General features: G+C 44.5%; 1 protein-coding gene across 1 annotated transcript in view; it reads left to right on the forward strand.

The window, feature by feature from the left end:
• Positions 1-3322: 3322 nt before the first annotated feature.
• PFKFB3 (6-phosphofructo-2-kinase/fructose-2,6-biphosphatase 3) overlaps positions 3323-24312 on the forward strand; it is an 81078-nt gene continuing 60088 nt past the window's right edge. The window contains exon 1 of the mRNA XM_075599409.1: positions 3323-3472. Within this exon, the coding sequence (XP_075455524.1) occupies positions 3457-3472 (16 nt within the window). The 5' untranslated portion in view covers positions 3323-3456. The remainder of the gene's footprint in view (positions 3473-24312) is intronic.

Genomic DNA, 24312 nt, shown 5'->3' on the forward strand with positions numbered 1-24312 from the left:
GACCTTGGAATACTAGCCAGTGGCTTCTCTTATGCACATATGAACTCTAACAATCTCACATATTCAGAAATTCAACAAATAGATCAAATAAAAAAAGACTATAATATAATACTCAAAAGTGCAGATAAGGGGGTGCATTGGTTATTCTGTCGGCTGACCAATATCAATGGGAAGCCTACAGACAATTAAGGGATACTAACAGCTACGAGCGTCTGAGGGGAGATCCAACCCCCAAATATTTGGGAGAACTAGATGAATTGATTAACTTTGGTAAAATTCTTACGGTTATTAATAACAAGGAAATTGATTTCTTGAGCTGTCCACATCCCGTGGTTCCGGTGTTTCACCATCTCCCAAAGATCCATAAGTCACTGGTCGACCCTCCTGGTCAGCCCATAGTTGCGAGTATTGGATCTTTGGGAGATGGTTTATCACGGTATGTGGACAGCTTCTTACAACCTTTGGTTTGTCGACTACCATCATTTATTAAAGACACAACAGACCTTATTGTTAGTTTGCAAGACCTAATCTGGAATAAGAACTATAGGTGGGTTACACTAGATGTGACCTCACTATATTCTATCATTGAACACAAACACGGGTTAGCAGCAGTTGAACACTTTCTGGATTTATCTGATCTTTCTATCTCACATTGCACTTTTCTTTTAGATTCCATTCATTTTTTACTCACTCACAATTATTTTTTATTTGATACACATTATTATTTACAAAAGTTAGGCACAGCTATGGGCACGAGTTTTGCACCTTCATACGCTAATTTGTTTATGGGTTTTTGTGAAGCATAATTTATTTATCACGACACTAATTCTTTTCATAATCAAATTATAAATTATAAGAGGTACATTGATGACCTGATAATGGTGTGGGATGGAGATCATTTATCACTCTCTTCTTTTATTCACAAACTTAATACGCACAGTTATAATATTAAATTCACTTATGAACACAATGTCACCATGTCAACTACTTAGACTTGACACTATATATTGATGGTGGGATGAGAATCCAAACAGATATTTATAGAAAGGAACATTCCAGGAACCTTCTTCTGTGCTAATAGCTGTCACCCCCCCTCCCTTGTCAAAAATATCCCCAAAGCACAATTTGTTAAAAAGACTATGTTCTGATGATGATATGTTCATCTTGCAGTCTAATGATATGAAAGGGAGATTTTCTGCTAGAGGATACAATGAGATTATAATTCAGGAAGCGTTTAATCATGCTGATGGTCTTGATAGAAAAGACCTGGTTAAAAAGAAATATAAATACAATAACAAAACAACATACTCAAATGAGGACAATGTATGTCCATTGTTTATTTCTACTTATAATAAACAATCTAGATCAATTAGAGATATAGTTCTCAAACATTGTCACTTGACAAAGTTATTTGTAAACTTACCCAAACAGGTCCTACATTTGTTTATAGAAAGGCTAAGACACTTGCGTCTCACTTATCTCCTAGTTTGTTTGATTCTAGTTCTATGAAACCTCCTATTGGAGGTATCCCTACTGGATTTTTTTCACGTGGCAGATGTTCTATGTGCAGATATGCCCAACCAATTAAATTCCTGACCAATTCTAAAAATAAGAACAAATATCATATTAAGAGCTTTTTGAACTGCTCTACTATGTATGTTATCTATATCTTACAATATGGTTGTGGTCTACGTTATATAGGTCGCACTATAAGAGCTTTAAGGTGTAGAATAGCAGAACATGTACGACTCATTAAGAAGAAAGATCTTGCCCATCCAGTGTCCCGTCACTTTTCTATATGTCCAAAAGGAGGCATAGCCAATTTTTCCTTTTCCTGTATTGAGTACATACCACCTCATCCTAGAGGAGGAGATAGGGAGAATAGGTTGAATAGGCAGGAGATGTTCTGGATATATACCATGGGCACTCTTCCTCCTGGGGGTCTCAACATTGCTTGGGAGCTTAAGCATTTCTTACATGATTAAACCCCCTTTATGGTGCTCATGATGTATGTCACATTGCTTATACCTATCCTCCTTATTATTCTTTAGTCTAATTCCCAATAGTTATGTCTCCTATATATTTCTGCATTTTCCATCATTATGTCTTTTATGTATTATTATCATCATACAAATTGAAGTCGTGCATTTACACAGATGAGACTATGTCTCAATTATTTATTTATGATTTTTATATAATGCAATATATTCTTTCACACAATCAATATTTAATATTTTATAGTTATCCATATTCACTATTATTCAGTTTGATATATTTTGATATATTTGTATTATGCATCTATGTTGCAATTCAATAACATTATTATATAGCGCTTTTTTTCTTTTTTTATTCGTTATATATATTTTTCTTTTATTTTTTCTTCTTCCTTTTTATTATTCTTTGTTTTATTGTTATTATATATATTCATTGTTCATTATTATCAATATTTTTCTTTATTGTTTCACTGTATATTATCTGTGTTTTGTTTTGACATTTTCTTTCATATATATATTTTTTGTCAGCTTTTTGGGTTGCAGGTGATCTCTTCTGCGGTAGTTTTGTTTTGAGGTTTCTTTTAATGGTAGTATACTCAGTCCAGTTGCATTCGTGATTACATTCACTTTGCAACAGGTGGACTGTGATGTATCCTGCCTTTCTATTTTTAACCAATGAAATCAGAGCTTTACCTACTTAAGGCTCACCTGCTACAGTGCACGTCACTCTTTGATAAAGTCTCTGTGGAGACGAAACGCGTTGGAGCTGTACACCTTGTACGCTTTCTCGTTATTTCATGAATAAATAATATTTTTAGTTACTTAGCGCTTGGTTGATTCCGAGGATTCGGGGGAGCAGTGACCACCATTTCTACCCTTTTTTGCTCCCCTGCTATGTGCCCAGGACATACTTGAAAACGAGAGGTAACTCTCAATGTATTACTTCCGTGTAAAACATTTTTATAAATAAATAAAATAAATACAACACTATGGCCTGTCCATACAGTATACAGCCTATATGTAAACACAGATTCACAGCATTTGTATGTGTCCCCTGGCATTGCAATGCGTTACAAGCACTGCCAGCAGTGTAAGAGTTACAATTCAAATGAATTATGTATTGAAAAAATAAATAAAACCTATATAAACCCTTCCGTGGCAAGGTTTAATATAATGTATAGCAGTGAATATAACCCTGTCATTTATGTGTGTACAGTATGTTCTATAGGTTGTAAAGAAACTCATTCAAAGCAATGTCACAGCCAGGGTTACTGCAACTTCCCCTGTGTGCGCAGTGCAAAGTCTAACTCAGCCTCTTCCCTGAAGTGACGTCAGAGTGGGGGGGAAATTGCCCAAATTAGACCGTTTCCTGCTTTCTCTGGGATCCCCTCTGTCCAGACTGCTGCTGGCCTCTTCAACCTCTGATACTCCAATCACAGTGTCACTAGCTCTGACCTCAGCTATGTCATTCCGAAAAGGTAAGGGCAGAGGGTATGTGCCACATCCCATGCTGATTAGAGGGAGGTGCAGCTGATTGCACAAGCAGAGCCCAGTAACACTTTACAGGAGTTATCTGTAAAACACAATAATGGTGCAGTCCACACATTGAAACAAAGTGACATAATGACAGATGTTTCAGGAAGTATGTCTTACTTGTGTATGCCGTTTTCAGAAAGAAAAGTATTTATGTTCATTTCAGGGAGAAGGAGCGGCTCAGTGAGTAAAGACATTGACTGGCACTGAGTTTATTTATTTATAAAATGTGTTACCGGGAAGTAATACAGTGAGAGTTACCTCTCGTTTTCACCTATGTCCTGGGCATAGAGTTAAAATGACAAATAATACATGTTTACAAATACAGTTACATAAATGAACAGGGTATACATTATATACAATATATTGCATGCACAGTAGGAGATAATATATATTATGGGCGTATGTAACAGTTACAGACCAGATTAAAATGTGAGACAGCTTTAGTTTTGAAAGAACAAACTGGTGGTGGATTTGTTAGTCTCCGGTAGGTTGTTCCAGTTTTGGGGTGCACGGTAAGGAGCAAGTTTGAAGCAGGGGAACACTGGTTCAATTCCTGGTGTTGGCTCCTTGTGACCTTGGACAAGTCACTTTATCTTCCTGTGCCTCAGGCACAAAAACATAGATTGTAAGCTCCACGGGGCAGGGACTGTGTCTGCAAAATGTCTCTGTAAAGCGCGAAGTAAAACTTGCAGCGCTATACAAGAACATGCTATTATTATTATTATTATTATTATTATTATTTGTATTCCCCTTTTAAAAATAACATGCACTAATATTATTAATACTGTAATTATTAATACACATCATTAGTATAAATCTCATGTTAAAGAGTGAAACTGTTTTAAACCATGTTAGGCAGTTTATTGTAATCATTGTGACAGGAAGTTTTGGGGAGTGTATTACTGACCCTATCTCTGTTTATTCTCTCCCTGCCTTATACTATTTGGCTTTCTAAGTGGTTCTCTGGCACACAGAGGGTGTGTAGTAATGTGATTGTCAATATTGTTTTCTCCATTGGATGTATGTCTTTATTAATACAGTGACATCCATGTACACAGCGCTTTACTGCAGTAATACATGTGACACAATAGGAATAAGCCCGTAAGACATAAAAGTGGACATTAGGAAAGGGAGTCCCTGCCCTGAAGAGCTTACAATCTAGGGCTGCGTTCCCGCTTGCGCTGAGCATGCTGTGCGCTCGGCTCGTGCCGCTTTTACTTCTTGTACTCTTTATGTTGACGTCCCCATTCATGCGGCACGGGCACGCACGCTCTCCCAAGCTTGGCGCTTGAGGAGACAAAAAAAAGTGCGCTTGAAAACGCGCTCAACATGCCACCAATGCCCCCACGCGCACGCGTGCAAAATAGACAGGACACCCGGCGCTCATGCTTTGAGAGTTGGTGAAGTCACCGCTCTCAAGCATGAATGCGGTCAGTGCCAGCGGGGCCGCAGCCTAAGTGGTAAGTAGGGAGATCTACGGCTGAGACTATACCAAGGCGGCAGCGCTATTCTGTGACGTCGCCGAGCGGCATCTTGATTATACCGGGGAGACAGGGCAGAGGAGGCTTGGAGGCGTGGCCATGAGCGGTTTGCCTTTTTTGGCTGAACCGCTCACGTGACATGGCTGTCGCCAGAGAAATACAAATGTCGTAGTCTCTTCCCCAGCCGTCGGGTGCACCGCGACCGTCGCCTGCGGTATGAGCACTTTAATTGTATGTATGCTACTTGTTTTGGCGCCGTCGCTCCATGCAACGCACGTTTTTCAGTATAAACACGGCCTTACAGAGACAGTAGGGGGGTGTTTTTGTAAGTGCGTCGGCAAGAGGTCCATCGCAATACTAAAGCGATCCCTCTCATCACCTGGTCAAGAAATAGGGGGTCTTCCAAACCAAATGGAGTTAATCAGAAAATTATACAGGGGACCTTCATTGTTATTGTGTCTCCCTGCATGATGTAGCCCAGAAGTGGCCAACGCGAGCCCTCAATGGGCCACCAACAGGTCAGGTTTGGAAAGCCCTGCTTCAGCACAGGTGGCTCAATTGTTGACTATATAAATGAGTGAGCCACAGTTTGAGCCACCTGTGCTGAAGCAGGGATATTCTTCACATCTGACCTGTTGGTGGCCCTTGAGGACTGGAGTTGGCCACCTCTGATGTAACTCAATCATTAAAACAACAGTTTCCCCAACCGCATTTTTAACCCCCCCCCTTCTTATTTTACCAGGATGAGAAGTAGGGGGTCCCCAGAACTGAAACGAGCTATTTTCGGCTCCAATAACCCCCTGGTCCCTGAGATACTTACGGGTAAAAGTAGCCAATTTCACGTCCCCCTCCAGGGGAAACAAAATTGGGGTCTCCCATTGGCGCGGGTGATGTAGGGATTTAAATACCAGAAAGTAACCACCGCTTCTTTAACCAGTAAGTATCTGGGGAATTCACGCTCCAATCAGGCTGCAGGGATGAAGAGTATATGACAGCCCCATGCAGACATGGTAAAGGCCTGTCCTATAGTCATGGAATCCCTCCGCTGCCACAGGAACAAAAGCAGAATGCCCTGCACACTTCCTCTTACATTCCTGATGTGGGGGCCGGGCAGGTCAGGGCCTGCTAGGAAAACGAGCACAGGACTCAGGACTCTGAAACTCCTTGGGAAAAGCGTCACTGCGCGGATTAGTACATTTCTTGGTGGACTCTTTCCATCCAGCTGCATCTATTTTGTTGGTTCGGTGCCTGGTGTCTGCATCCTGTGCCCAATGCAGAACAGCTACACGTGCCAGTGCGTGAGGATATTACTATTATTCTCTGCTGCTCCCTTTTAGGTGAACCAGCGGAAGGATCATTAGCCGGGGCAGAGTGCACATACGCCAAGTCCACTGGGTTGGTTCCAGAGTTTGCCTCCCAGCGGGCGCCAAGCTCTGGTCTCTTTATGAGCTGCACCAAGTTTGATACGGCAGTACCATCCTCCAAGAACTAGATTAGATCTATCGGTACAAGGGAACTCGTGTAAATATTGTTTCGTGCTAAAGTGCCACAATGGGACTGAAATGGTGATTCCACCTAAGAAAATGAACAGCATTTGTCGTGAGTGGCTGACCAACGCTTTTATTAACTGCCACGGTCCAAAATCAATGGTACAAGAGGTGGCTCTGCACCAAAAATTGCCATTTTAACAAAAAAGTCCTAAAAATGTAAAAATGTCAGTATAGGTCAGTGAGACTGATACCAAATCCACGAGACTCTGAGAGAATCTGCACATTTCTGATTTGAGCTATTTCTGAGGATTCTGGGAGGGAATACAGCAAGGTACAGGATACAGTGGCAATTCTTAACTCTTTCAGTGCGTTGCTTTGCAGGCTCCCTAGCAATGAAAGGGTTAAAACCATTTGATGATAATGGGGAGGGGGGGGGGGTGCTACTGCTTTTAATTGCCCATTCTTTCAGATGATATGTCTGACTGACTGAATGATTTTGACATTGCAGACACCCCTGGCAGGGAAGGGGTTAAGCGTGTGAGAGATGGTGCAGCAGGGCAACACCTTGCTGAGCACAGGAAGCTGCAGTAATAATCACCTGCAAGTCGGCAATCACGTTAACTGCAGGAAGTCCAACTATGTCCCTCTCTGGGTTAAAGATTGTGCTGTTGGCAGCCCCGGCAATAAAATGGTGCAGAGTTTACCCGGAAGGCCGTACATGCAAAGACTTTAAGGTGCAATCCACAAAGAATGCCCCAAACCCTTCTCTTTGCTATCACTGGGGGGTGGAGTGTTTGTCATTCAAGTGTGTCCTCTTTCCTTACCCCAGGATCGGGGTTCTTATCGGAGACAGGGAGCCAATGAAGAGAATGGGTGGTCGGAGAGAAGAAATCAATTTATCTCACCATGTTTACAAAGTAACTGAGATACGAGTATTTTAAATTACTCATAAATGTCAGATATAGTCGAAATAAAAACTCCCCCAGATTTAACCCCTTATACATGCTGCTGCCATGCCCATTAGCACACTTTATAATGACAAAAGTGATCTATAGCAAGGGTGTTCAATTCCAATCATGATCCCCCCAACAGGTCAGGTTTTTAGGATATCCCAGATTCAGCACAGCTGGCTCAATCACTGAGCCTCTGATTGAGCACTTGTGCAGAAGCGGGGATATCCTGAAAACCTGACCTGTTGGAGGTGCTTGAGGACTGGAGTTGGGCACCCCTGATCTGGAGACGGCGCCATTTTTAATAGGTTAGGTGTAACTGTTTGACACCCTTTGTAAACAGAAGGGATGGATATAGTATTGTAATTATGAGCCATCATTAGTCTCACAGAGATAAGCAGAAGTAGCTGTTGTACTTTGATTTAACGAGGTTTAGTAAACCGGGCCTTAATAGCGTTTGTCAAAAAACTATCGCAAGGCTCTCCGTCTTACCATCAGGAGACGGGGCGGGGGGAACGACAAAACTCCCGCTGCGAAACATAGTTACGCCTTTAGCTGCCGTAGCTGCGCGTGGAAACATAACGCTCTGCCGGCCCCGCTGCATAGCGTTTGTACCACTGGTTCTCAAGCGTCAGCAACAGTCTGTATGGGACTAGGTCACCTACACAAGGGGTGTTTAACTCCAGTCCTCAAGACCCCCCCCAGGTCAGGTTTTCAGGATATCCCTGCTTCAGGTGGCTCAATCAGTCCCTGCTTCAGCACAGGTGGCTCAATCAGAGTCTCAGTCTTTGACTGAGCCTCTGGTTGAGCCACCTGTGCTGAAGCTGGGATATCCTGAAAACCTGACCTGTTGGGGGGAGGGGGTGGGATAAAGGACTGAGTTTAGCCCCCCTGGCCTACACAGCAGGAGTAAATGAAGCGCAGGAAGATGGGGGTAAAGGGTTTCTAAACACGCGCACTCCAGAACATAAAAATATAAGTACAGTAGCTACATGGCTGTTAATTAACACCGTATACATAAACCTTGGCCCCTTGCAGACGCACTTACCAGAACGCCCACCTACTGTCTCTGTACGTTCTTCCTACCAACACATTAGATTGTAAGCTCTTCAGAGCAGGGACTCCTTTTCCTAAATGTTACTTTTATGTCTGAAGCACTTATTCCCATTATTTGTTATTTATATTTGTTATTTATATGATTGTCAGGTATATTACTGCTGTGAAGCGCTATGCACATTAAGGACGCTATATAAATACATACTGTACATACATAAACTCATACACTGCACCACTTATTACGTTACTTTGACAACTGAGCAGATGTGAAACAAGATAACGTTTAACAATAGCCCTTCTTAGTAAATCACAGATAATTATGATTTAGACCCTAATTGGCTCATTAGCACCCCTTTTACATACCAGGAATTTAAAATAACACATCATATTACTGGTGAATACTCTGATTTACACTACATTGCTTTGTTACATACCATGTACACCATCAGGGGTTAAGCCCACATGCAAAATGCTAACGCTGCTTAGTGAATCGGTGCCTAGTGAGAGAGACAAACGTATTGAGGTTTCCTTGGAATGAAAGTGACACGCAGAAGCAGCACTTATTAGAAATCCTTTATTATTTATTATAAATATTTATTATTAAGCCCGGGGGCAAATCTGGTGGGATAATATGTAAGAGATATTAAAGCAGTATAATAAGAAGGGGTGAGGCTTTCGAAAAAAATAATACAAATGTTTCTAAATATTAAAAAAAAAGTGGTGTTTGTGTACACAGTTAAAGTAGATGAATTGATCCAATAGAAATGTGGATTTGTTGTAACTTGTGATAACTTTTATGTGTATTAGCGAGGTTGGGGGTATTTTTATATGTATTGGGGAGGTTGGGGGTATTTTTTTATTTGTATTGGGGGGTTTGGGGGTATTTTTATACTGTATGTATTGGGGGGTTTGGGGGTATTTTTATATGTATTGGGGGGTTTGGGGGTATTTTTATACTGTATGTATTGGGGGGCTTGTGGGTGTTATATGTATTGGGGGGCTTGTGGGTGTTATATGTATTGGGGGGTTTGGGGGTATTTTTATATGTGTTTGGGGGTATTTATATATGTATTGGGGGGTTTGGGGGTGTTATTATATGTATTGGGGGGTTTGGGGGTATTTTTATATGTGTTTGGGGGTATTTATATATGTATTGGGGGCTTGTGGGTGTTATATGTATTGGGGGGTTTGGGGGAATTTTTATATGTGTTTGGGGGTATTTATATATGTATTGGGGGCTTGTGGGTGTTATTATATGTATTGTTGGGTTTGGGGGTATTTTTATATGTATTGGGGGGTTTGGGGGTATTGTTATATGTGTTTGGGGGTATTTATATATGTATTGTTGGGTTTGGGGGTGTTATTATATGTATTGGGGGGTTTGGGGGTATTGTTATATGTAAGTGGCAGTGGAAGCTCGGCGGCGTGGGACAGAGAAAGGAAGAGGCTTGATATGGAATTGCAAACTGTGTACACAACACGAAGAAGGGATCTATGAGGTTCGGAAAGCTGTGTATATTATTATCTCGGTGACAACTCTTTCTGTAAGACCATTTGAGGATCAATGATCAAAATTCTGTCGTGTGCAGACCCTCGTAATTCTACTGCGTTTACAATACATCGTCAAATGCAATTATCCCGAAGTCAGAAAATGAGAAACCTTTTATCCAGGAGTGGCCAACTCCAGTCCTCAAGGGCCACCAACAGGTCAGGTTTTCAGAATATCCCTGCTTCAGCACAGGTGGCTCAGTCGAAGACTGATTGCGCCGCCTGTGCTGAAGCAGGGATATCCTGAAAACCTGACCTGTTGGTGGCCCTTGACGACTGGAGTTGGCCACCCCTGCCCTAATGTGTAATGTTTTTAGAAAGTTATTTCTGAATTTTCTGCTTGATGAGTTAATGCTGTTCTTGCTTTGGTTAAGTGTTATTTTCCCTGAGAACACTGCTGGGTGAATCTGGGCCTATTAGCAAGTACTGCTTGACACAATTGGGACTACCCACCGCCCCCTCCCCCCCACGCACAACAATGCAAGAACTAGGCCCAGAACCACTAAAGGGTGCTCATCTTCAGCACGCCTCGGCCCCCAGCACCCTGTTGTGGATCTGGGCCGTCACGTGCTAGCTGGCTGGACCCCGGGAGTAGGGTTGCTCTGATTCAATCTTCCGGGCTTTCCGGGAGGCTAATATATGGCCGCTCTTGTTGCCAGTGAGCACGGCAAATGATGTGTATTGCGCTCCAGAGATAACGTGTGGTTCTGGTTAAAAAGAAAACGTGGCACCATGTAAATCTTTAGTAAATAATATGCACATAGAAAGCAGCATACATACGTCACTATGAGTTCTGCTATGTAAAATATGAGGGTGACCGGAGCATTGCAGCTGTCGTTCCCCGAAGCATCTGATCCGCATCACACGACTTTCTGAAATCGTAGCTGATGCTGATGTAGCAAAGAGGAACTGTACTTGGTTATGTAACGAAGGGGCTGATGTAGCAAAGAGGAACTGTACTTGGTTATTGGTTATGTAACGGAGGAGATTCTTTGGAGGCTGCTGTCTGCTTGACATCTGACGGCCTAATAAATAGGGTTGCCAGGTTGTTTCTCAAAAAATACTGGACACAAGGGGGAAAGGTGTGACGCGCTTGGCGCACACACACCTCTCTCCGCTCCATGCTGTTTCCTCCTCTCCTTGGCCCCACCCCCAGGCTCCTGACACCTCCTGCATAACCCAGCAGCAGCCAATCAGGATCGAGGAAACTGCCCAGCCCCCTAGGAACAGCCATGCTTTCTCCCTGCTCGGGGGGGAAGTCCCGCGGCCCCCCAAGCCGGTCAGGTCACTATGTTCAGAGAGGTAATGCTAGTATACACATACATGCCCAGTATTACCTCTCATTTTTACTGGACAGTGTATACAAATACAGGACAGTCCGGTTCAATACTGGACACCTGGCAACCCTACAGTACGTAATAAATTAAACTAGTCAATGTTTTTAAAGCTTCATTCTTGCCGACAATTTTTTTTTTTTTTAACATTTTTATTTTAATTTAATATCTCCAGCATTTAATTACCTTTAATGAAAAGTAATTACCCAAGCTGCCAATCGATCCATTCATCCATCTTGTGATCGATCAGCGAATATTTTGCTCTCTGGGTTCACGTAATGGCTGCCTTTCAACATATCCTGAGATCTTTGAAATGCAACAGCTACAATATAACCTTGTATTACTTAGGGCCCCGTTCACACAGCGCACTTCGCGACGCTGTGTGCGTGAGTCCGCGTGTGCGCACCTCCGTCTGCTGGGCGATGTGTGATCATCCCCAGCAGACGGAATGATGCGGCAGCGGGGGGGAGGAGGAGAGTTTTCGTGGCAGACAGTTGCGTCTCCCGTTCCCCTGGTTCCCCCCCGTTCCTCCCCTTTTAAAAATTATTATACTGCGGGGGTCGGGGCTGTGTAAGCAAACATAAAAGAAAAGCGTGTGTGTGTGTGTGTGTGTGTGCGTGTGCGTGTGCGTGTGCGTGTGCGTGTGCGTGTGCGTGTGCGTGTGCGGAGCAGGGAGCTGCCGAGTCTCTGTTCACTTTCAGCAGCACATGCATTGATTGGCTGCTGAAACTGACGTCGCGCTGCTGGAGCCTGGAATCACACTTTCAAAAGACTCCCGCGACTGCAGCAGCGCGGACGCCGCGCTTTGCAGCCAATGGTAGTTTGAACAGTGAACACTACCATTGGCCGCCAGTGGTCAATGACGAACGTGCGCATGTGAGCGCGCACGTTGCGAAGTGCGCAGTTTGAACGGGGAATATGGGTAACATTAGCTATTGTTGCAGCTTTCCTCTCAGCCACAGTCTCCTGCTGGGAGCACTGCAAGAGATCTGTTTGTGGTCATTTGCTGCAAAAGCTTTTGCACTGCTCGGCTCATAAAGATGTGTGCCAGAGCCTGCTACAGCAACCAAAGGAAAAGGTGCTCAGCACATTAAAACGCATTAAACATGGCATTAAGAGGTCATTGTTAATGCAGTAAGTATTCTCTAATACTGCAGAACTGATTTATATATAAAAAGGATGCCTAATGCCGCGATGGCAGCTTTAAAAGCTAAATCTTATTTATTTAAAAAATATCTTTCAAACACATTACAAGAGCCTTTGCAAACCTTTCTGCCAGCCATGTGCACGAACATAATGTGTGTAAGCTCTTCGGACAAGGCGATTAGTGTGCCACTGTAATGCTGTTGCCGTTCTCTGGAACGGGATAAGGAGGCTTTTTAGCATTGGGTGGTGAATGCTGGTATAATAAGAACCCCTCTCATGCTAGCATGGGGGTTTTAAATAACCTAAACTCATTTGGAGACCTTGCCTTGCTGAACTTGTTTGTGTATAAAAATAAATATAATATATATTTATATTTATAATAGATATACAATAATATCACTGGCGCCCTTTAAAATTCTCATATAAATGTAAAGATTGCAGCTAGTTGCCTGGCAACCACTGATTTGTTGATTATATTTTGTTGAGGGATTTTAAAACAACATTATAGTAATAAAACACAGCAGAATATGTAATAAACACGTTTTAGGTTCAGTTATGCAGTATAGACTGCAGTCGTTTGAATAACAATTATAATTAATTATCTCTGGACTTGATTATTTTATCCTTCTCCTCTCTGGCCTTCCTGCCTCCCAACTCCACACAATATTTTCATAATGCCATTGTTAGAGTTATCTCATTGTCTCCTTGGTCTGTCTCTGCATATCCCTTTAATGGCTCCCCATCAAGCTCACTATTAACTATAAAATACTTCTTCTCCCCTTCAAGGTTCTGCGTCCTTATACCTCCTCTTACCTTACATCCCAGCTCTAATCTCCCATCCCTTACAATCTGCTGAAGGCCGTCTCCTTTCTGCTCCATTTGTCTCCACCAGCACTCTCAATTCTCTTGGCTCTACCGATGGAACGATCTCCCTCCAACATTGGCCAATCCACACCCCTCTACATCTTCATGTCATGCTTTAAATCACACCTCCCCAGCAAAGCATGCATCCACATCTTCTCCCCTCAAATGAGTTCTTTGTTGCACGTGCTTCTATTATGTTCTGTCTCTCATTTCATGTAGATTGTGAGCTCTGCAGGGCAGGAAGCTTCCTAATTCCCGTTATTAACTACCTTTTTTAATGCACTTGTGACACTTTGTATATTATCTCCCGGTGCTGTCTTGCTAATTCTGTAAAGTACAGTGTATATTGATGGCGATATAGAAATAAATGAACACATACATACAATAACAAATGCGTAACATACAGTAGAGCAGTAACAAATGCAAAAGGTCTTATAATATAGAAAGAGCACTGACATTTATGGAAATCAATAGTTTATTGTTACATGTTGTTAAACAAACACAAATAACAAGAGTATTATAGCACATAAAGTAGAAAAACGCTAACATCTTAAAAGTCTCAGTTGTTATTTATCAGACGTACTAGGAGTTTATTGGAAAAGGTAATTCTTCGAGCCATCGTGTCCATGTAACCCATGGGGCGAGTCCCTATAATGTATCGACCCGTAACCTCTTACATGGCCCAGCTCAAGCGTTTCTCTGGTCCACAATGCATTGCAGGTGCCTGTGATACTGAAGCAGTTAAGCTATCTCTGATATTTTGGTCTGGCTAAGACTCTGATAATGTCTGTAATATTTAAGAACATTATGTGACTTGGAACGTTTGATTAGATTTCAACTTATTTTGCCATTCTTGGAGGTTTGCCTCAATTCGAGGACCGTTCTGTCAAGCGCAGCCCTGTTTAAGTGAAAGTATTTGCCTGGGTTCTGTACTCTAATCTGGCACTCTGCCCATCAGCAATGTAAGAAACCAATATGGCACAGAATGTATTTTGTTATAGAAACACAAGATCAGACAGCAGAAATGTGTGCTATGTACTTGCAGGGGTGGAATTAGTCACCGGTGGGCCCCAGTGCAAGTTTTAACAAAAGGTCCCCGTGGTTCCTACCTGTGGAGATGGCGGGAGCCCACTCAGGTGGTGATTGCGGACGTTGAGTCTAACTTCCTTGTTAGGTTCACCAGGGTTGGGCTCCGTTCTCCGACGGGTAAGGCTCCGCAACAAAGGTAGGGCCCACGGAGGAGGCGTGCCGAGAAGGGTGCTTTTAGAAATTCTGGTGGTGTTATGCTGTTCTGGTGGCAAAAACATATGGACGAGGGGTCCTTGAAGCTGGTGGGCCATAGTGCAGCCACGCCAGCAGTGCTGAGGCAGGGATATCCTGAAAACCTGACTGCTTGCTTGCCCTTGATGACTGGAGTTGGCCACCCCTGGTCTACAACCAGCTACAGACATACATTGAATAACTAGCCACTGGGGCATCGTTTTGGATCCTACCTTGAAGTGTGAACTACTGAGGTATTGCTTGGGTATACATGGAGACAAGCATCCCACAAAGGGATTGTGGGTTTGTGATAAAAGACAAAAACCCACCGGGATTGGCTAATAAGAAGTAACTACAAATAGAGATGTTTAAGAAGTCATTTTAAGATACATACTTGGGATTGTCTGTATACCTCCTGTTATTCAACGAATCATTATGTACGAGCCAAACAGAAACCAGCGGTTTGTGAGATACCAAGTATTTTTTTTTTCCTGTAAGCTTTTAAATGTCCGTTGATTTTTATGAACCGTTCCTAGCACCAATGAAATCTTTGCAGCCACATTGCCCGGCCAGTGGCCGAAACCAAAGCTGAAGGAACGCCCCAGAGAAGATAAATAATGAGGGAGAGGGGAAATAAGCGTAACGTTCCCCGAATGTATATCCCTGCAGCCGGGGTGTGGTTACACTTTTATACCACCAGGGGGTCCACAGAACAGCACAAACTTCCCCAATTGCTTCACTCACAGACAGTCAGGATGGTAACTGAAATCTTCCTAATTCCAGGGGGAAGACAATTAGCCAGAAAAACATTAGCATTTGTACATGTAAGTAAGCCCCACCCTTGTTATACTAACTAAAGTATAGGGCCCTGGATAAGGGCACTATATAAATGTTGTTATAAATATATACTTGTATCAATATACATTGTAGTTTATACAAGTTTCGATTTATAATGTTCAAGTAGTCCCCCTGTACTCCTTTGGACGGGGGGGGGGGGGGGGGGGTATGACAGGGTGGAGGTTGAGGCACAGAGGCAAAAGGGTAGGTAAGAATTAAGAAAAAATGTAGTGGTCAGAGGGGTAGCGGGGGGGGGGGGGGGGGAGATAGAAGTACAAGGGGAAAAGGCTCACTCTTTTTGCTGCTGGTAGCCACAAGGATCCTGCCCTTGTTATTAGTGTTTGGCTGTACGTTCTTCATGTTGTAGGGTTGCCAGGTGTCTAGTATAGAACTGGACTGTCCTGTATTTGGACACTCTGTCCAATATAAAGTTAGAAATAATACTGGGCATGTATGTGTCCGGTATTACCTCTCTGGACATAGTGACCTGACCGGCTTAGGGGTCCGTGGGATTTCCCCGAGTAGTGGCAATCCTATTCATGTTGTATTCAATATGTTTGTTACGGTTGCCATTTTATTACAAAAAAGAAATATAAGTGAACAAATGTGTTTTTTTTTTTTTTTTTTTTTAAATGATAATAATTGGTTGTCCTGTTTGTTTGTCACAGCCAGCGGTGGGGTAGTGTTCAGATTGCAGGTGGGAAGGATGGATCAATGATTCAATTGGAAATAAGGTTGGGAAGGTGTTGCTGCGCTGTTGCTATGGCGACCGGTCTGGTGATGCCCTTCCGGGTTGGCTGGTGGTATATTATATATCTCCTGCTAGGCCGAAACAGGCGGTGGGCTTTGCGGTTTATAAAACACAAGTGGATTAACACTGGTGTGGGTGCAATCGGACGCTGCGTGTATTTGATATGCTTTCTAATAAACGCGGTGGCCATTTTAGCACATTTTTAGTGTCTGTGTCTGATTTGGTGGGAGGCTGGGTCGTTACGGGACTGGGGGACTAACTCGAGACTTCCCGACGTCATGAATGTGAATACATAATCATTTCTCAATCATTTTAGCTTTGATCTAATTGCATATGTTTCCAAGGATATACAGCAAATAAAAATATCACTTGTGAGCACATTCATATATCTCAGACAGGTTTCAACCTTTCCTTATCTCTTGGCATGCAATGAATCCACTGCAGCTAGGGATTCTGGGTAATGATATGCAAGCGAGCACAGTGTGTCTCTCTTTACTCCATTTTACCATGGACTCCTATAAGCTTATGCCTGCTGGATTACACAGCTTTCCAGCACAGCCTGGGTTAAAGAAGTGAAAAGCCAGTAACCCTGCTCACAGACAGCTATTTCGATCTTTTGGGTCTCATCAGTGTGAGGTTGGTTGCTGGCTTATGCAACGTGAAGCTGGTAGTGGGTATAACCAGACATTAAAAAAAGTGCTGGTGGGTACTAAAAGTGCCAAAAACCCTCCACCGTGCAGGATGGCCACCATTTTTTTTATACAGTCCCTGTGAGGTGAAGCAGAAGAGAGGATGAAACCTAATAGCTTGGAACAGTTCCCATGGCAGGTCAGCGCTGCAGTTCCTGTACAGTATGTGTGCATGTGAATGGGGCATGGACACCCCGTGCTGCTGATGAGGAAGTGAGCGTGTTCTGCAGCACAAAATGTTCCTCATATGGTAAACCCTTAAATGTCATATTGGCCAGCACTGCATGTTGCTGAAGCTTCATATTGTCTAAATTAGAGGTGTCTTCAAGGACCACCAACAGGTCAGGTTTTCAGGATATCCCTGCTTCAAAATAGGTGGCTCAGTCAAAGACCGAGCCACTGATTGAGCCACCTGTGCTGAAGCAGGGATATTCTGAACACTGACCTGTTTGGGGGGGACGGGGACTTGAGGACTGGAGTTGACCACCCTTGGTCTAAAACTTCTAAGCAATCTAACACCTTACCAACACCAATAGATAAACATTCACTGTTGGAACAAGTTAGGTGAATATCAACTTTTTAAAAGACTAGCAAGAGATCACTACACAGAAAAACTTTTTTTTGGTGGGGTGGGGTGGGGGGAGGGGGGAACGTAAAATGTGACCCTCTGTTTAAATCCCCCTCCTGTTAACGCCTTCGCTGGTTGTATAGGGTTATCAAAACCATCTTGCCATACGCGCTGTCACGTTAACAAATAAAACACTGTGCACATAGAAGAGACCTGTGAGTTTTTAATAGCTATTTACAGTAGTCGACAAATCACCAAAAAATCTACTCGCCGAACAAAAAAATCTACTCGCCACCTAGTACCACACGTGTGCTGCTTGGGCCAATAGGAGCTCGCCACGATGTTAAATCCACTCGCCCGGGGCGTGCAAATGTATAGGTTTGTCGAACACTGGCTATTTACACCTGGGAAGAACTCTTCTGTGGGTCGCTCTAGAGCAGGAGTGCTTAATTCCAGTCCTCAAGCTCCCCCCCCCACCAACAGGTCAAGAGGCTCAATCAATCCCTGCTTCAGCACAGGTGGCTCAATCAGTCCCTGATTCAACACAGGTGGCTCAATCAGTCCCTGCTTCAGCAAAGGTGGCCCAATCCATCATCCATCAGTATGACTGAGCTACTAATTGAGCCAGCTGTGCTGAAGTAGGGATACCCTGAAAACCTGGCCTGTTTGTGGCCCTCGAGGACTGGAGTTGTGCAAGCTACACGGTATAGCTGATGTGTTTGAATTTGGACCTCGATGGAAATAGAAACACATTAATTATTGACAGGATGCAAACACGTGAAACGGTTACTTAAACGGTGATGGGCTCTTTCTAAGGAAGCCACTTACTGTACACTGATGCGTGTAAGCAACTGGCTTCATTAGAAAGCTTTTTTTAACCTGCTATGCATGTATGTATGTCTTTATTTATATAGCGCCATTTATGTACATAGCGCTACACAGCAGTAATTCACGTGATAATCATATAAATAACAAATAGTACAAATAACACATAATGGGAATAAGCGCTTCAGACATAAAAGTAACATTAAGGAAAAGGAGTCCCTGCCCCGAAGAGCTTCATTGGTAGCAATGTCCTTTTGAGGGCTCATGTCTGTGAAACAATATAGCAGGACTTGCATATATGTCAGAAAACCACATACAGTAGCACCGTGTTTGAGTCGCTTGCAAAATGTTATTTTGCACCAAAAGTAACCTCTTGATCCCAAATGATTGTGAATGCATTGTTTCCCTGTGCATTGCAGACCATCTGGCAACTAAGGGGTTAATTGGAATGGATACGGAGCAGTAAAGGACAAATTGGTCCTGCAGCCCGCTCGGCACCACCAGAGACTTGTTCTGGACATGCTTATGCATTAGTTGACGGGAGCAGTATTACCGGACATCAATGTAAACTTGTGAATAAAAAGTAGAACTCGTCTGTAATCCAACTCCGCCCGTGCGATGGTTCATTGGATTTGTACAGCGGTGGCTGCCTTCCCGGTGGGAGAGCTCGTGGTATGTACAGTTACTGCGTGATCTGATTGCACTTTCACTCGCTCTCGCACCCACTCACTCGCTCTCGCACCCACTCACTCGCTCTCGCACCCACTCACTCTTGCACTCAGTCACACACCCAGTCCCTCACTCAGTCACCCCCCAGTCACTCAGTCACCCACCCAGTCGCTCACTCTCTCACCCACCCAGTCGCTCACTCTCTCACCCACCCAGTCGCTCACTCTCTCACCCACCCAGTCGCTCACTCTCTCACCCACCCAGTCGCTCACTCTCTCACCCACCCAGTCGCTCACTCTCTCACCCACCCAGTCGCTCACTCTCTCACCCACCCAGTCGCTCACTCTCTCACCCACCCAGTCGCTCACTCTCACCCACCCAGTCACTCTCGCACCCACTCACTCGCTCACTCTCGCACCCACTCACTCGCTCTCGCACCCACTCACTCGCTCGCTCTCGCACCCACTCACTCGCTCACTCTCGCACCCACTTACTCACTCACTCTCGCACTCACTCGCTCACGCTCGCACCCTTGCACCCACTTGCTCTCGCACCCACTCGCTCTCGCACCCACTCGCTCTTTCACCCACTCGCTCTCGCACCCACTTGCTCTCGCACACACTCGCTCTCGCACCCACTCGCTCTCACACCCACTCACTCTCACACCCACTCGCTCTCACACCCACTCGCTCTCACACCCACTCGCTCACTCTCGCACCCACTCGCTCACTCTCGCACCCACTCACTCACTCTCGCACCCACTCACTCTCGCACCCACTCACTCTCGCACCCACTCACTCTCGCACCCACTCACTCTCGCACCCACTCACTCTCGCACACACTCACTCTCGCACCCACTCACTCTCGCACCCACTCACTCACTCTCGCACCCACCCACTCACTCTCGCACCCACCCACTCACTCACACACCCACTCACTCTCACACCCACCCACTCACTCACCCAGTCACCCACCCACTCACTCAGGCAGTCACATGTCTTTTGTTGAAATATAAAAATAAACAGGTTGCATTGTAATGGTTTTTTCTGTATCACAATAAGAAAACAGTTAAGTAAAAGTTGTGCGCTAAAAACTATTTTTCCGTGGTAAGTGCGCTATGGGTTCAGGCGGGGTCGCTATGGGTTCGGGGGGGGGGGGGAGGGCTGCGCCTGCTCCTGCTCCTGCTCCTTTCATTTATCCCGGGCCCCATGATTTCTGTTGGCGGCCCTGATCAGCAGAGTGTATGAAATGTAATCGCCCGGTACAGTTCCCATGGCCCGGGCAGCAGCAGCCGTGTCTCCCCGTGAACAGTGCATGCACACCCCGTGCTGCTCAGATACACATGCCCGTGTACTGCACATGGCTTCCAGGAACTCGCAGGACAGGCAGACTGTCAAAACAAGTACAGGATCCGGCCAGTGCAGAGGAAAACATGTTTTCACTCTTACTGTAATCCGGGATCACACAGGATAGCATTCCTGGGGCTGCATAACTCAGCAGGAGAATGCTTACAGCCTGGGTGCTTGCATGGGGGGTGCAGCATTCAAAATATTATCATCCAACTGAACTATCTGAGGTGGGAGAGGAACATCTAGTAATGCACAAAGTGTGATAAGGAGCCGGAAGTTTTATATGTTGTAACTAGGAATCCTAGCAGTAATAAAGACATTTAGTAACTGTGTTGGTCCTGAATGACACTGAATTCTTTGTTACTAGATGTGACGGTGAATGGGTACCCTGGCTCACTAATAAAGGTTAAGCCCACTTGGTTGCCCCTGATGGATGTTTTGGGGCCCCAGAGTGTCAGCTCCTGGACATGACTGTTGTGTATGTACTGCTGTGACTGTATGTAAAATATGCGACAATAAAGAATTTTTGTGTTTTTGCCTTTCCAGGGGTGCCCGCAAGCAGTGATTGCTAGGCTATGAGTTTAAGGGTGGGTTTTGCGGAGAAAGTCTTTTCAGATTTTGGCTATGTAGTGGGGTTCCAGAGTTACTGGATACCCCAAAAATGTAGTCGGGAATCGGGTAAGATTCTCAGATACATTAAAGCACAAGGCTCTGGTCAAAATCCTACCCTGAAAACGTTCTTGCAGCTCACCGCCAGGAGTCTCTGCTTCAGCACAGACCAGAAAGGTAAAAGGGGCATATGGGATCAAGGTATCCCCAGAATGGTACAGGGGTCCCTAGTATAAGGGGGATGCCCAGTTCATGCCCCAGTCACCCTGAACCTGGTATAGGGGTTCAGGGGGTGCTCCAGCTATAGAATAAAGCTGCCAGGTTTATTTTGTGTAAAAAGGTAAAGTCAGGATTTTGCAGTGTGGCCGGGATATGGCTAGTGAGAATAGAGTATACATTCTTATTCTATACCTGACACCAAAGAAAGGCTTAGAAATTTTTAGCAAGACACAGTATTAAAATATTAAACGGGTATGTTTAAAATGTATTATGCTTTGTGCACTGTAACATGAGCAGGGAATTTTCAAACCCGGGAACCGGAGAGACCAAATGGCTACCAAGTTGGTGCCAGCGGGTCTGGTCTAGGTCCGGACTTGAAAGCAACACTTGCCCCAGAAGTGTGAGAGCCATTAGAGCAGGATGGTTGGGTATCCACGTCCGGGGATGAATACGAGCCATCCCGGCAAGTAGTCACCTGCCTTGACGTGTAGGCACCTAGCCCCTCAGGTGGCTTCTGAATAATAAGTGGCTATGGTGGCAAACTCACGCATGCCCTGATTTCATTCTGAAGAACCCACTGCCCGGCTTGGGAAGATTGGCAGGCAGCTGATTGGCTGGTTGTAAAATTCCCACGCAAGAAACCCGGCAGCCAAACCGGACCTCAGATTCTAAGCACCAAGACAGCAGCGGCAAATTTGAACTGACCAGAAAATGCGCTGTGAGAAATAGACGCGAGCCGGCTTCAGAAATTTCAAGGTCCTGCTTTTCGGGGCCAAGTTCTGAAAAAGGAAGGTAGCGGTCACGGCTGGAACTACAAGCCAAAAAGAGTACCTGGGCGTTTGGTACTCGCTCCCGGGCAAGGGATTTTAGCACCTCCAGAGTGGAAAGGGCGGTGACGTCAGGAACTGCATGCCGAGTTCAGTTCCAGTACTTTTCGGGCTTAGTCTCGGTCACCTAAAGGACGTGGTAAAGACTTTGTTTTCTGTGCTATTGCAACTAGGAAGGGTTAGTTTTGTAGCCCAGACTCCCAGTAAGTGTGTTTTCTTCTGTAAATTGTAATCATTGTGTATATGTCTGTTTCTAAGGAATAAATCACAATTTGTTTAACTTCTTGGTTTTGCTCAGTGATATGATCCCGGAATAAAGGTATAAATTACCTGGTCTCCCGTGACACTAGGGGTCATCACATAATATAGAGGTTTACTAGCTGTAGTGATTCTTAATCGGATAAGATTTTAATTATTGTGTAGGTTCAGAAGGGAACTATATAAGAGCTAGCTGTACTGGCGTAACATACGCCGATCTAGGAGATCTGAAAGGTTGTTAATTAAACATTACTCTTTGTTTTCACCCTTACCTGTAATGCCTTGAATCCTCTTGTCCCTTCTTCCCCACCTTACTCTCGCCTCCATCATGTCCTGCTCCTCTTTGCACTCTCTTCCCCTCTCTTTGCACTCCCTGCCTTACTATGTCTGCTACTCTCGGCACACTACACTCCCTTCTCTTACTTATCTCATCTGTATCCTACTCTCCTTTCTGTCTCTCTGTTTCCTCCTTCTAACCTGTGTCGCCTCCACTCTCTTTGCACTCCCTCCTGTCTGATGTGCACACTGCTCTCCATTCCCTCCTCCTCATCATTCCTCTGTCTTTCTCTCTTTGCTGTCCCTCTCTGTCTCCTCCTCTCTTTGCTGTCTTTCTCCTCCTCTCCTTGCTGTCTCTCTGTCTCCTCTCCACTCCTTGCTGTCTCTCCTCTCCTCCCTCATGCCCTACTCCTCTTTGTGCTCTCCTCCCCCCTTTGCACTCCCTGCCTTACAGTGTCTGCTCCTCCCTGTGCACACTACACTTCCTCCTCTCCTACTCATCTGTCTTCTCCTTTCCTTGCTGTCTCTCTGTTTCCTTCTCCAACTCACCTTGCTGTCTTTCCTCCCCATGAGCACACTGCTCTCCGCTCTCTCTTCCCCTCCCCCATCCATCATGCCCTGCTCCTCTTTGCACTCTCTCCTCCCCTCTCTTTGCACTCCATGCCTTACTGTCTGCTCTTTTCTCTGCATACTACACTCCCCCCCCTCATACTCATCTCATATGTATCCACTCCTCCTTGCTTTTCTTCACTACCATTAAAATCCCCTCCCCCCGTGTGTCCTGGGTGAGTGAGAAGCCCCTCAGTCTATCACAGAGGGGAATGTGTGTATGTATATATTTATATAGCACCGACGGTGTACTCCGCACTTTACAAAGACAATACAGTACAGGGAATTCTAATAATACAATAAACGCATTGAATCTCGCCACCAATGGGAACTTCATAAACATTGTGTCCTATAAGATGGAATTCAGTTTTTATCTCCCAGTAATTATAAATATTACCCCCCCCCCCTCCTAGGAAATCAGTCTGATATGCTAATATCCTGTTTGTTTGCCGTGCTCAGACGCAATAAAGTATACAGAGAAAATGTTACCATTCATGTCAAGACACATTTATTTTACAACAGCGATTCTGAGCACTTCCATCTTTGCCACGGTTTAGTGCAGAGGTAGCCAAGTCTTCGGTAGTCTTTCGACTGAGCCACCTGTGCTGAAGCAGGGATATCCTTAAAACCTGACTTGTTGGTGGCCCTTGAGGACTAGAGTTGGCCACCCTTGGTTTCGTAAATGAGTTTAATAGACAATAGTATTGGTCTCTCAAAGTGTTGCAGGTTCTGTCCAAACAAATATAGTATAGCAATTCCTTTAATTGTCAAGTACGGTATGCAGGACCACTGCTTTCAGATCAATGGATTCCTGGCATGTCCACTGACTTGTGCAATTTCCATCATCCTTTCAGCTATCTCTGATTTTGTTTTTGAGAAACAGTGTTAAGAAATATAACGTTGCCAGTCTTTAGTTTCTGTAAGAGGGATTCAACGTCCTGTTTTCGTCATTTGAAGTGACACTTCCTGCTACACCTCACCATCCATTCCCGTTGGTTGTTTTGTTACTTTTTAGTGACCTTTTTGTAGTAGTGCGCTGTACAGAAGAGTAGAGAAAATGCTAGTGGTCACCTTGGTCTTGGACAGAGATGGGCGAACTCCCCGGGATTTGCTCCCCCGAGGTCTCGCTTGAAGGTTTCTAAAAAGTTCTAAAATTTGTGAAAATGT

The sequence above is a fragment of the Ascaphus truei genome, chromosome 5 (genome assembly GCF_040206685.1).
Source record: "Ascaphus truei isolate aAscTru1 chromosome 5, aAscTru1.hap1, whole genome shotgun sequence".
Lineage (NCBI taxonomy): Eukaryota > Metazoa > Chordata > Amphibia > Anura > Ascaphidae > Ascaphus > Ascaphus truei.